Here is a 14,176-nt window from a genome sequence, read left to right on the forward strand (position 1 = left end):
GCCGCTGCACAGCCAGAAGATAGTTGAGAGCTGGGAGGAGCCATTGCCTCGTTGGTTGTTGTAGTTTGGGGAGTTGGAGGGGGTGGTTGCAATTGAGGACATAGCTGAATTGGCGATTTCATCAAAATGTGTGTAGACCTTTCAGTTATGGACCAGAGTTGCGGCAAGTTTAGCACACAGAGCCTGTGCTGGCGCGACTACACGCAACACGCCCTTTGCGGCAGGACTGCCAGTCTGGAGACACTTGGTAGCTGACCCCTCACTACAGAATGTGAATATAGGGTAGATGGGTAATTATTGGTGGGAAAGATTGAGATGTACCCCAGGTGATACACACTGTTTACTCTTAACATTGCACAAGTAAAAGTTACCCAGGACTGAGCGAGTGTGAGAGTGAGTATGTGTGTGATCCTACAGGGGCGGGGTGAGCAGGTCCCTTCGTCTTGCTGACCTGCACGGACCTCCTGCCCCCCTGAACCCACTGCCCGGCACCAGGACCCATCAGATCACCACCCAGATGCCCACTCCACCAGGATACCAAAGAGTGAGACAGACACTTACCAACCCAGAAATAACTGACGCACACACAGGAGTCTAAAATAACTCGGCCGAGCTTTACTTGTAACCAACTCACAAACAGGCACTTGAAACATTAAGGCCACGCGGCGCTTCTTTTCACATTTGTTTCTTTTCACAATTCCGGATCTGTTTATTGTTCTCTTTTTTCTACTTGTTTCTTTGTATTCTTGCATAGTTGATATTTCCAGGTCTCGGTGACGTCAGTCACTCCTGGACGTAGCTAGACAGGTGTCATTTAAAGGCCAGGCCACTTTTTATCTGCATCACAATAATAAACTTTGCTAAAAATATCCTTCATGTAATAAGGCACGAGCATCCAACCGAGAAATCTTGTGATCAGTTCTTTCTCGTACAGTAATCCATAACATCTCTGCGTACGGGATCAAGGGTGCTATAGTGGGGGGCAAGTTCATAGGTTGAAGGTTGGCCTACCTCTTGCAAGCAACCATTCCCTCTTCTCCGCTCCTACTTAGTAAACTATTAAGTCTAAAACCAAATTACAAAAACTCATGATCCGGCGAGTTCAATCGTTTCTCTGAACTTCCGCCATGTTCCCCTGGCTGGGAGGAAGTTACTGAGTGAACTCCTGGTTCCGGGATATCCCACTGGTATGCGTTTGGCCTCCTTTCTATACTGAAAGGATTGTTGCCATGTTCATGTTTCTGCAGATTGTATGCATGTTCAGTGCACCCCACTCTGGACAATATGGGCAGGGACAAAAGGCTCACAGTGGCAACAGAAGGTGGACCCCGGGTGCACATTCTACTGGATCTGGGTAACACCGGCACAAAAGCCTCACGGGGACAATCCAGGAAGGATCTAGGGTGCAAATTCAGCAGGATCGGGTTAAAGACCACAGGACAAAAGCCTCACAAGGATGATACAAGGAGGATTTAAGTGCAAACTCAGTGGGTTAGGGGTAAGGAACACTGGGACAAAAGCCGCACGGAGACGACACGAGGAGGATCTCTGGTGCAAATACAGCGGGCTCGGGGTCAAAAACACTGGGACAAAAGCCTCACAGGGATGATACAAGGAGGATCTCTGGTGCACGTTCAGCAGGATCGGGCTAAAGGACACCACGACCAAAGCCTCACAGGGAAGATACAAGGAGGATCTCTGGTGCACATTCAGCAGGATCGGGCTAAAGGACGCCAGGACCAAAGCCTCACAGGGAAGATACAAGGAGGATCTCTGGTGCACGTTCAGCAGGATCGGGCTAAAAAAAGCCAGGATCAAAGCCTCACAGGGATGATACAAGGAGGATCTTTGGTGCACATTCAGCAGGAACGGGCTAAAGAACGCCAGGACCAAAGCCTCACAGGGAAGATACAAGGAGGATCTCTGGTGCACGTTCAGCAGGATCGGGCTAAAGGACACCAGGACCAAAGCCTCACAGGGATGATACAAGGAGGATCTCTGGTGCACATTCAGCAGGATCGGGCTAAAGGACGCCAGGACCAAAGCCTCACAGGAATGATACAAGGAGGATCTTTGGTGCACGTTCAGCAGGATCGGGCTAAAGAACACCAGGACCAAAGCCTCACAGGGATGATACAAGGAGGATCTTTGGTGCACATTCAGCAGGATCGGGCTAAAGAACGCCAGGACCAAAGCCTCACAGGGATGATACAAGGAGGATCTCTGGTGCACATTCAGGAGGATCGGGCTAAAGAACGCCAGGACCAAAGCCTCACAGGGATGATACAAGGAGGATCTTTGGTGCACATCCAGCAGGATCGGGCTAAAGGACACCAGGACCAAAGGCTCACAGGGATGATACAAGGAGGATCTCTGGTGCACATTCAGCAGGATCGGGCTAAAGGACGCCAGGACCAAAGCCTCACAGGAATGATACAAGGAGGATCTTTGGTGCACGTTCAGCAGGATCGGGCTAAAGAACACCAGGACCAAAGCCTCACAGGGATGATACAAGGAGGATCTTTGGTGCACATTCAGCAGGATCGGGCTAAAGGACGCCAGGACCAAAGCCTCACAGGGATGATACAAGGAGGATCTCTGGTGCACATTCAGCAGGATCGGGCTAAAGGACGCCAGGACCAAAGCCTCACAGGGATGATACAAGGAGGATCTCTGGTGCACGTTCAGCAGGATCGGGCTAAAGGACGCCAGGACCAAAGCCTCACAGGGATGATACAAGGAGTATCTCTGGTGCACATTCAGGAGGATCGGGCTAAAGGACGCCAGGACCAAAGCCTCACAGGGATGATACAAGGAGGATCTTTGGTGCACGTTCAGCAGGATCAGGCTAAAGAACGCCAGGACCAAAGCCTCACAGGGATGATACAAGGAGGATCTCTGGTGCACATTCAGCAGGATCGGGCTAAAGGACGCCAGGACCAAAGGCTCACAGGGATGATACAAGGAGGATCTCTGGTGCACATTCAGCAGGCTCGGGCTAAAGGACGCCAGGACCAAAGCCTCACAGGGAAGATACAAGGAGGATCTCTGGTGCACATTCAGCAGGATCGGGCTAAAGGACGCCAGGACCAAAGCCTCACAGGGATGATACAAGGAGGATCTTTGGTGCACGTTCAGCAGGATCAGGCTAAAGAACGCCAGGACCAAAGCCTCACAGGGATGATACAAGGAGGATCTTTGGTGCACGTTCAGCAGGATCAGGCTAAAGAACGCCAGGACCAAAGGCTCACAGGGATGATACAAGGAGGATCTCTGGTGCACATTCAGCAGGATCGGGCTAAAGAACGCCAGGACCAAAGCCTCACAGGGATGATACAAGGAGGATCTTTGGTGCACATCCAGCAGGATCGGGCTAAAGAAAGGCAGGACCAAAGCCTCACAGGGATGATACAAGGAGGATCTCTGGTGCACATTCAGCAGGATCGGGCTAAAGGACGCCAGGACCAAAGCCTCACAGGGATGATACAAGGAGGATCTCTGGTGCACATTCAGCAGGATCGGGCTAAAGGACGCCAGGACCAAAGCCTCACAGGGATGATACAAGGAGGATCTCTGGTGCACGTTCAGCAGGATCGGGCTAAAGAAAGGCAGGACCAAAGCCTCACAGGGATGATACAAGGAGGATCTTTGGTGCACATTCAGCAGGATCGGGCTAAAGGACGCCAGGACCAAAGCCTCACAGGGATGATACAAGGAGGATCTCTGGTGCACATTCAGCAGGATCGGGCTAAAGAACGCCAGGACCAAAGCCTCACAGGGATGATACAAGGAGGATCTCTGGTGCACATTCAGCAGGATCGGGCTAAAGAGCGCCAGGACCAAAGCCTCACAGGGATGATACAAGGAGGATCTTTGGTGCACATCCAGCAGGAACGGGCTAAAGAACGCCAGGACCAAAGCCTCACAGGGAAGATACAAGGAGGATCTCTGGTGCACGTTCAGCAGGATCGGGCTAAAGGACACCAGGACCAAAGCCTCACAGGGATGATACAAGGAGGATCTTTGGTGCACATCCAGCAGGCTCGGGCTAAAGAAAGGCAGGACCAAAGCCTCACAGGGATGATACAAGGAGGATCTCTGGTGCACATTCAGCAGGATCGGGCTAAAGAACGCCAGGACCAAAGCCTCACAGGGATGATACAAGGAGGATCTTTGGTGCACATTCAGCAGGATCGGGCTAAAGAACGCCAGGACCAAAGCCTCACAGGGATGATACAAGGAGGATCTTTGGTGCAAATTGAGCTGGAAACGAGTAAACAACACTGGGACAAAAGCCACACAGGGATGATATAAGGGGGACCTCTTGTGCAAATAAAGAACATCGGGACAGCCCTGGATTCTGGGGGTCACAATGGTGGACAAAGATCCGCAACTAACAAGTGCAATGGCACGAAAAGGGGCATCTGAGCATTGGGCATGCAGGGTCGGACAACAGATCCCACCAGCTGGTGGCAGAGCTCTAGAACCCGGTGTTTAATAGAAACAACTTCAATGTAAGGCAAGTGAGAGATGTGGTAATCAAACCAAGTTTAGAACGAAAACCACCTGATCTGTAGCAGATTGTGGGGTGCGTCTGGTGGGGAGGCATGACAAGTGGCTCACTCAAAGCCAGCTCAGAAGAGTCGACTTCTGCCTCACTCCAAGGTGGCACAGATCTTAGAGATTTTTTAAAAAGCAGTTTTGTAACTGCACAAATAAACTGAGCATATTTTGACACAAAGAAAATTAAAACCAATTGTTCTAGAAGAATGAAAAAGATGAACAAGCAGGAAACCTAACTTGACCCAGGCAGGTAGAAACTCCAGCAGCCACTAGAGGGACACCTCAAGGAAACACCAATGAAGGACACAAACAAAAGCATAAAGGAATCTTGTGTTAAAGAGCAAGGTGTACAAGTGAAGCTTATGGAGCAGAAGGGAGGACAAGAGAGGGTAAAAGTCAGAAGGACTGCTCTGCTCCTAGAGCCAGGGGCACTTGGAGACCATTAAACAGGAGAACATGCAGGAAGTGCAAGGAGTACGCACACCCACGGAATCGGACAATCTGTTGACCTAGGCGTTACAGCTGAAATGTTAAAATCCGAACAACCAAAGAGGTACTTCTACTTTTCAGATCTACATAGGGAGAGTAGGAGTGAAGCACAGGAACTCTGCAGTAGACATCTCTACTCAGTGAGGCAGTTTTAAAAGGGAGGAGCCGCTGAGACAAACTATTTCAAAGGGGCAACCTTCAGCAGAATGGTAGTCCTCTAGGTACATTGAACATCAGGTCACTGCAGCAACGAGGGGAGCAAAACAATGTGCCAAAGACTATGGTGAGCCTAGTACGCGAGCCATGAAATGTTAACACCAAGCCAGGTATTCTAAGAGACCCCCAACACATTGGTGAGGTGCCCGAGAACAGCAGCTCATCCTCTCCCGGGCTCACCAAGGATACCAACAGAATAATAAGCGCTTAATACTTCACATGGAATTAAATAAATTAGCAACAAAGAGTCCATTATTACAATGAGATTAGTAAAAAGTACAGATTTTGTGCAAGTCTTGCAAGCAATACACAGTCATAATCAAAGGGTGGGGAGACGACCAAGAGAAGGGGAGCACGCTACAGCCGCAGGGCTGAGCCGTACAGGAGGTAGGCTGTCCGAAGGGAGTCAGGAACCACTTTCCAAACTTACGTGGGCCGTCTTCAACCTCATGGTGTTGGGGCAAAGGGGAGGGAAAGTTATGCAGCAGGAATATCCAATCTCCAGCATGCATCCTGCTCAGATCCACAGGTTTAAAACATTCCCCCACTACCGGAGAGGGCAGAGAAAGACAAATGCAGGCTTGAGAGTTTGAGAGTCATCTCATGCCGCGCAGCACTGGTACCAATGAGCAGCTTTAGCTTCTCCAGCATGCACCCTGCTCAGAGCCACTACTTTACCTTTCAACACTCACTTGCTTACTATCAGCAGGGTTCCAAACACATTAATATTAAAGGGTGTGAATCTAGAAGGACCCTTTGCATGAAATGTCCCCTTCTGCAGGGCACAATCCGCTCTAATCATCCACATTTGACAGAACGGGACTAAACTGTGAATCTGAAAGAACTGCCATGGTTACAGGGTAGAACCTTTACCATCTGTTTCAAATATGTCTATGCCACTGAAAGGAGCTCTGGGGCAAGGAATTACTCGGAGCTGTGAATGGGAGATGGACCCCAGGCCAGGGAAGTGGGACCAGACTGCCATCAGATCTACAGATCATGCAGCCACTCTCTGAGGACAGGAGGTGAGAGGGGCACTTCAGAGGTTCACGTTTACATTTAACCCAGACTCTCACAACATAATCTAAAGCTTTCTACACAAAAAGGGGGTCTGGAAAGGCCATCAGAAAGCGACACGCTATTCATAATGGGCCACAGCATGACGCCCAGCCTATAGGAGATTGACTAACACATATACTGTAGTACGTGAGCCCAGATGAGAGCTTGTCAAGGAGATTGGAGCGGTGTATGTGCGCAGGGAGGACCACGTGTACAGGTGCGCAGGGAGGACCACGTATTGAGGTGCGCAGGGAGGACCACGCGTGCGGGTGCGCAGGGAGGACCACGCGTGCGGGTGCGCAGGGAGGACCACGCGTGCGGGTGCGCAGGGAGGACCACGCGTGCGGGTGCGCAGGGAGGACCACGCGTGCGGGTGCGCAGGGAGGACCACGCGTGCGGGTGCGCAGGGAGGACCACGCGTGCGGGTGCGCAGGGAGGACCACGCGTGCGGGTGCGCAGGGAGGACCACGCGTGCGGGTGCGCAGGGAGGACCACGCGTGCGGGTGCGCAGGGAGGACCACGCGTGCGGGTGCGCAGGGAGGACCACGCGTGCGGGTGCGCAGGGAGCGTCAGCGAGCACAGGTGCAAGCATGAGACCATCTGCTTAGGTGCATGGAAGGGACTGTAAAGAAAGGGACATCCTACACGGACTCCTAATATGTGCAAAAGGCCTAATCAGATCATTCACGTACAGAGAACAGACCGAACTTGTGTTGGACACCTCAGCACACTATGTGCCCAAAAACACGTCTTGTTTAGTGTAAGCAGTCAACAGGGAGCCCTGAGGTAACCATGGGGGCCTTCGATGCAGGTCTGTGGAGAGGAGGTAAGCTGGCAGTGGTGTTGGCACCCCCTGTGCGTCACTTGGGGTGTTGCTCCTGAGGCACCTTCTGCATGCCAGAGGTAGAGAGGATGTCACCCCATGGAGTGAAAGAAGGGCTCTGGTATTCCATGAAGATCTATGCAGACCAAGGTGGAGCAGCCTTACATTTCTCACATGTTGGTGTGCAGACAAGTGCAGGTCGGGCAGCGCCTTCACCAGACTCCGGATTCCCCTCAGCTCCAGGACTTGTATCTATGATAGTTTACCTAGGAGTGTAAAGACAGGCGATGGATTCTGCCCACGTCATGCTCTATGGACATTTCACCATCACACTACTCTACGTGGGCACCAATGCAAGCACTCTGCTGTCCGTGGGCACCAATGCAGCCACTTTGGGATTCTAGGTTCACCGACACTTTGCTCCATCAAGACTTCTTTCACAGTGGCATATGTTTTAAAGTGTAGAAATATATGAATCTATACATTTTTTTTATAAAAACAATGAAGGCTTGGAAAGACTGGGCAAAAAGGTACCCGGCTACTTTAAAGAAGGATATAAAAATAAAAAGTGCTGAGTCCGAAGACAGGGGGGACGGGCTAGACAAGATTTCAGCAGGGACCTCTCCCAGTGTTCCTGGAGATATGGCTCCTTCCACACTTTCTCTCCCAGCTCCTCAGAAGTTGCAGTTTTTCTAAGTCATCACTTCTCTCACCTCTCCCACCCTCTTTTATTCGGGGTGGCAGCCTCTGGGCTCAGTGAACTCACTTGCCACCTGGGAGAAAGGGTGAGAACGGGGACACAGGCAGCATGCCACAGTGGAGTGGAGTAGATGCAGGCCTCTACCTGGAAAGTCTTCCTTGACCAAGTGCTCACATACACCTGAATCCGAGGTCACCCCGGAGCAGCAGGCGGTCCACCACCCTGAAAGTGCGACACTGGACGATGAACGCCGCAGACCTGCTCTCACGCGTCTCAATCTGAAGACATCTTGGTGCTGCGGTTATGTTGGACATCAGACCTGTGCTAGGGCTGTTGAGAGTGCAGCTGCCACTGGCAAATGAACAGCTAAAGCCCCTTTTACTCGGTCCCCTTCCTGCTCATGAAATGCTGGTGCTGCTGGCCCAATCCTCATCAAAAAGTGCGATAAAGTCTCCACAAGACACAGCACCTCAACCCGAAGATAAAAGCCATCTGTCGTAGCCCTTCGAACATGTCTGACTGGGTGTGCATTCTGCTGCATCCAGTCTGCACCAAGAGGCTGCGGTGCGGCTGTGCTGGTGATTGTTAATCTCCTGTGCTAGTGGCTTTCAGCCCCACAACCTGCAGCCAGGCCCACAACGTAGGGGAATGGGCAGAAGTAAACAAACTTCTCTGTGCTGCTTGGAGGAGGTGAGGACGGGAAGGCGGTTCTAGAATGTGCAAGCTTGACTGATCGAGAGATTGCAAGTCAGAAGGGGCAGTTAAATCACAAAGGAACTATAAAGGGTGCTAGGAAGATGGTATCCGGAGACCCTGCTGATGCCAGAGCAGAGCTGGGCCTGAATAAACTGTACAACACAGTCCTAGCGGGTGGGATACCTCGACTCATCCACCGTACTGTCAGTTGGTCATCTACTGTGGGATTACATCCACTGCTGTAGGACTCGATGAACATGGCTAGCCGCCAAGGAGGTCTACAAGATGTCTTTCACCAGCTCCTAAAGTGCTTCTGGGTCCTCCTTGCCACCTAGGGCACAGGTGCTGCATCCCTCCATGCTTCATGGGTAGTACGGCGTTCAGATGGCAGGGCCTGCGGTCGGATGCTCCTCAACAGCACCCAGCGTAGGGTCGTCCCCCAGGATCTGGCAGAGCTCCACCAAGCGCTGTTGCATCTCTGGGACCCCAGCTAGCTGCTGCTCCAGTCGCTGCTTCTCCTCGGTCAGCGAGACTCTGGCTGCGCTGTCCAGCTTCTCAAACTTCCAGCCGCCTTCCCCGTCAAACTGGAGCAGGTGTGTGTGGTACTTCCTGCAAGAGACAAGAGGGTGGTCAGTGTGTGTGACTCAGGGTCTCTCGTAGCCTTCAGTCAGTGAGACTGCAGCCACAGGCTTAGAACAGTGTGCACCACACCAAGTCAGCACAGACAGCAGTAGGACTAGCTGATGTCAACGATGCTCGGTGGTTGAAAGATGATGCACGTCAATAACAGAGAAACAGGTAACACTGATCGACACTTCACAGAAACAAACTATGACCAGAAACTTCCATTCAATGAACAGACACAAATAATATATACAAAGAACAGTAATTAAATAAAACAACAAGAATGGAATGTTCCTGTCCCTGCAGCGCTGCAAGGCCCTCCTGGTGGCACATCATGTCCTATGCAAATGCTAATTACCATAAGCAACACACCTCAGTCTCCTTCACATCAGAGCGGACATATCAGTGATGTCACAGGGGCGGCTACAGATAACAGTGCATCTTGTCCCAGCAGAGTCAGGGATAGTCTGTCCAGAAATGCCTTGGCCCGGCTTCAGTGTGGGTCAGGGGTTGGTTGGTAGTTTCTTGGGCCTCTGGCACCAAACATATGCTTGGACACGCTGTTGAAACTGATGGCCGATGTGGCATTTCATGAAATTCTAAATATTTCAAACCTGAATCCTCTTCCACCCTGGGATTGAATGGCATTGTGGGAAGCATGGAGTACGACTAAAGATGGTCACATATCGGGTTAGCGCCCCTGAAATGTCCTTTCAGAGGGGGCGGGGGGCTGGTTTACACTGCTGCTGTGCATGCAAGGTCTCCGGTTAGGCTTGAGGCAGACACAGCTATTCCGTAGCACCGAGTTTCCCGGCCACTCTTCTCTGTTCTGAGCTCAGAACTCCGGTTCAAAGGGACAAGGCAGGCAGACGAGGGTGAATTGCATACCTGTAATCCTAGGTGTCTTCCAGGGGAATCCTTATCAAAGTCATATCTGCCACTTGGCCCAGCCTAGAGACTGTGACATGTACACTGTACAAAGATTACCCTCCAGAGGCCATCGCCGAGAGATGATGGGTGGTCTACCGCCATGTTTAGGTAAAGACAGGAAAGAAATACTAGATCAACCTTCAAGAAAAATTTAACTTAACTGAACTGTAGGAGAATTTGATTGAACATCGGTGCATCTGGGAGCAGCTACAGAACGCTGCGCTGCCCTCTCACGGGCACACTGGCACAACAGAAGTGGCGGGCAATCCATTTATGTGCCATTGTGCTTCCCTCTCACGGGCACACTCGCACAACAGAAGTGGCGGGCAATCCATTTTATGTGCCATTGTGCTTCCCTCTCACGGGCACACTGGCACAACAGAAGTGGCGGGCAATCCATTTATGTGCCATTGTGCTGCCCTCTCACGGGCACACTGGCACAACAGAAGTGGCAGGCAATCCATTTATGTGCCATTGTGCTGCCCTCCCACGGGCACACTGGCACAACAGAAGTGGCGGGCAATCCATTTATGTGCCATTGTGCTCCCCTCTCACGGGCACACTGGCACAACAGAAGTGGCGGGAAATCCATTTATGTGCCATTGTGCTGCCCTCTCACGAGCACAACAGAAGTGGCGGGCAATCAATCTATGTGCCATTGAGCTTCCCTCTCACGGGCACACTGGCACAACAGAAGTGGCGGGCAATCCATTTATGTGCCATTGTGCTGCCGTCTCACGGGCACAACAGAAGTGGCGGGCAATCAATCTATGTGCCATTGTGCTTCCCTCTCACGGGCACACTGGCACAACAGAAGTGGCGGGCAATCCATTTATGTGCCATTGTGCTGCCCTCTCACGGGCACACTGGCACAACAGAAGTGGCGGGCAATCCATTTATGTGCCATTGTGCTTCCCTCTCACGGGCACACTGGCACAACAGAAGTGGCGGGCAATCCATTTATGTGCCATTGTGCTGCCCTCTCACGGGCACACTGGCACAACAGAAGTAGCGGGCAATCAATCTATGTGCCATTGTGCTGCCCTCTCACGGGCACACTGGCACAACAGAAGTGGCAGGCAATCCATTTATGTGCCATTGTGCTGCCCTCCCATGGGCACACTGGCACAACAGAAGTGGCGGGCAATCCATTTATGTGCCATTGTGCTCCCCTCTCACGGGCACACTGGCACAACAGAAGTGGCGGGCAATCCATTTATGTGCCATTGTGCTGCCCTCTCACGGGCACACTGGCACAACAGAAGTGGCGGGCAATCAATCTATGTGCCATTGTGCTTCCCTCTCACGGGCACACAGGCACAACAGAAGTGGCGGGCAATCCATTTATGTGCCATTGTGCTCCCCTCTCACGGGCACACTGGCACAACAGAAGTGGCGGGCAATCAATCTATGTGCCATTGTGCTTCCCTCTCACGGGCACACTGGCACAACAGAAGTGGCGGGCAATCCATTTATGTGCCATTGTGCTGCCCTCTCACGGGCACACTGGCACAACAGAAGTGGCGGGCAATCCATTTATGTGCCATTGTGCTTCCCTCTCACGGGCACACTGGCACAACAGAAGTGGCGGGCAATCCATTTATGTGCCATTGTGCTGCCCTCTCACGGGCACACTGGCACAACAGAAGTGGCAGGCAATCCATTTATGTGCCATTGTGCTGCCCTCCCACGGGCACACTGGCACAACAGAAGTGGCGGGCAATCCATTTATGTGCCATTGTGCTTCCCTCTCACGGGCACACTGGCACAACAGAAGTGGCGGGCAATCCATTTATGTGCCATTGTGCTGCCCTCTCACGGGCACACTGGCACAACAGAAGTGGCAGGCAATCCATTTATGTGCCATTGTGCTGCCCTCTCACGGGCACACTGGCACAACAGAAGTGGCAGGCAATCCATTTATGTGCCATTGTGCTTCCCTCTCACGGGCACACTGGCACAACAGAAGTGGCGGGCAATCCATTTATGTGCCATTGTGCTGCCCTCTCACGGGCACACTGGCACAACAGAAGTGGCGGGCAGTCAATATATGTGCCATTGTGCTCCCCTCTCACGGGCACACTGGCACAACAGAAGTGGCGGGCAATCAATCTATGTGCCATTGTGCTTCCCTCTCACGGGCACAACAGAAGTGGCGGGCAATCAATCTATGTGCCATTGTGCTCCCCCTCTCACGGGCACACTGGCACAACAGAAGTGGCGGGCAATCAATCTATGTGCCATTGTGCTTCCCTCTCACGGGCACACTGGCACAACAGAAGTGGCGGCAATCAATCTATGTGCCATTGTGCTCCCCTCTCACGGGCATACTGGCACAACAGAAGTGGCGGGCAATCAATCTATGTGCCATTGTGCTCCCCTCTCACGGGCACACTGGCACAACAGAAGTGGCGGGCAATCAATCTATGTGCCATTGTGCTCCCCTCTCACGGGCACACTGGCACAACAGAAGTGGCGGGCAATAAATCTATGTGCCATTGTGCTTCCCTCTCACGGGCACACTGGCACAACAGAAGTGGCGGGCAATCAATCTGTGTGCCATTGTGCTTCCCTCTCACGGGCACACTGGCACAACAGAAGTGGCGGGCAATCAATCTATGTGCCATTGTGCTTCCCTCTCACGGGCACACTGGCACAACAGAAGTGGCGGGCAATCCATTTATGTGCCATTGTGCTCCCCTCTCACGGGCACACTGGCACAACAGAAGTGGCGGGCAATCCATTTATGTGCCATTGTGCTGCCCTCTCACGGGCACACTGGCACAACAGAAGTGGCGGGCAATCCATTTATGTGCCATTGTGCTTCCCTCTCACGGGCACACTGGCACAACAGAAGTGGCGGGCAATCCATTTATGTGCCATTGTGCTGCCCTCTCACGGGCACACTGGCACAACAGAAGTGGCAGGCAATCCATTTATGTGCCATTGTGCTGCCCTCCCACGGGCACACTGGCACAACAGAAGTGGCGGGCAATCCATTTATGTGCCATTGTGCTTCCCTCTCACGGGCACACTGGCACAACAGAAGTGGCGGGCAATCCATTTATGTGCCATTGTGCTGCCCTCTCACGGGCACACTGGCACAACAGAAGTGGCAGGCAATCCATTTATGTGCCATTGTGCTGCCCTCTCACGGGCACACTGGCACAACAGAAGTGGCAGGCAATCCATTTATGTGCCATTGTGCTTCCCTCTCACGGGCACACTGGCACAACAGAAGTGGCGGGCAATCAAACTATGTGCCATTGTGCTTCCCTCTCACGGGCACACTGGCACAACAGAAGTGGCGGGCAATCCATTTATGTGCCATTGTGCTGCCCTCTCACGGGCACACTGGCACAACAGAAGTGGCGGGCAATCCATTTATGTGCCATTGTGCTTCCCTCTCACGGGCACACTGGCACAACAGAAGTGGCGGGCAATCCATTTATGTGCCATTGTGCTGCCCTCTCACGGGCACACTGGCACAACAGAAGTGGCAGGCAATCCATTTATGTGCCATTGTGCTGCCCTCTCACGGGCACACTGGCACAACAGAAGTGGCAGGCAATCCATTTATGTGCCATTGTGCTTCCCTCTCACGGGCACACTGGCACAACAGAAGTGGCGGGCAATCCATTTATGTGCCATTGTGCTGCCCTCTCACGGGCACACTGGCACAACAGAAGTGGCGGGCAATCAATCTATGTGCCATTGTGCTTCCCTCTCACGGGCACACTGGCACAACAGAAGTGGCGGGCAATCCATTTATGTGCCATTGTGCTGCCCTCTCACGGGCACACTGGCACAACAGAAGTGGCAGGCAATCCATTTATGTGCCATTGTGCTGCCCTCTCACGGGCACACTGGCACAACAGAAGTGGCGGGCAGTCAATATATGTGCCATTGTGCTCCCCTCTCACGGGCACACTGGCACAACAGAAGTGGCGGGCAATCAATCTATGTGCCATTGTGCTGCCCTCTCACGGGCACACTGGCACAACAGAAGTGGCGGGCAATCAATCTATGTGCCATTGTGCTGCCCTCTCACGGGCACACTGGCACAACAGAAGTGG

General features: G+C 52.4%; 1 protein-coding gene across 1 annotated transcript in view; it reads right to left on the reverse strand.

The window, feature by feature from the left end:
* Positions 1-593: 593 nt before the first annotated feature.
* ABCD1 (ATP binding cassette subfamily D member 1) overlaps positions 594-14,176 on the reverse strand; it is a 220,729-nt gene continuing 207,146 nt past the window's right edge. Inside the window, exon 10 of the mRNA XM_085629793.1 lies at positions 594-9,155. Coding sequence (XP_085485919.1) covers positions 8,927-9,155 — 229 coding nt within the window. The 3' untranslated portion in view covers positions 594-8,926. The remainder of the gene's footprint in view (positions 9,156-14,176) is intronic.

The sequence above is a fragment of the Triturus cristatus genome, chromosome 10 (genome assembly GCF_964204655.1).
Source record: "Triturus cristatus chromosome 10, aTriCri1.1, whole genome shotgun sequence".
Taxonomy (NCBI): Eukaryota; Metazoa; Chordata; class Amphibia; order Caudata; family Salamandridae; genus Triturus; species Triturus cristatus.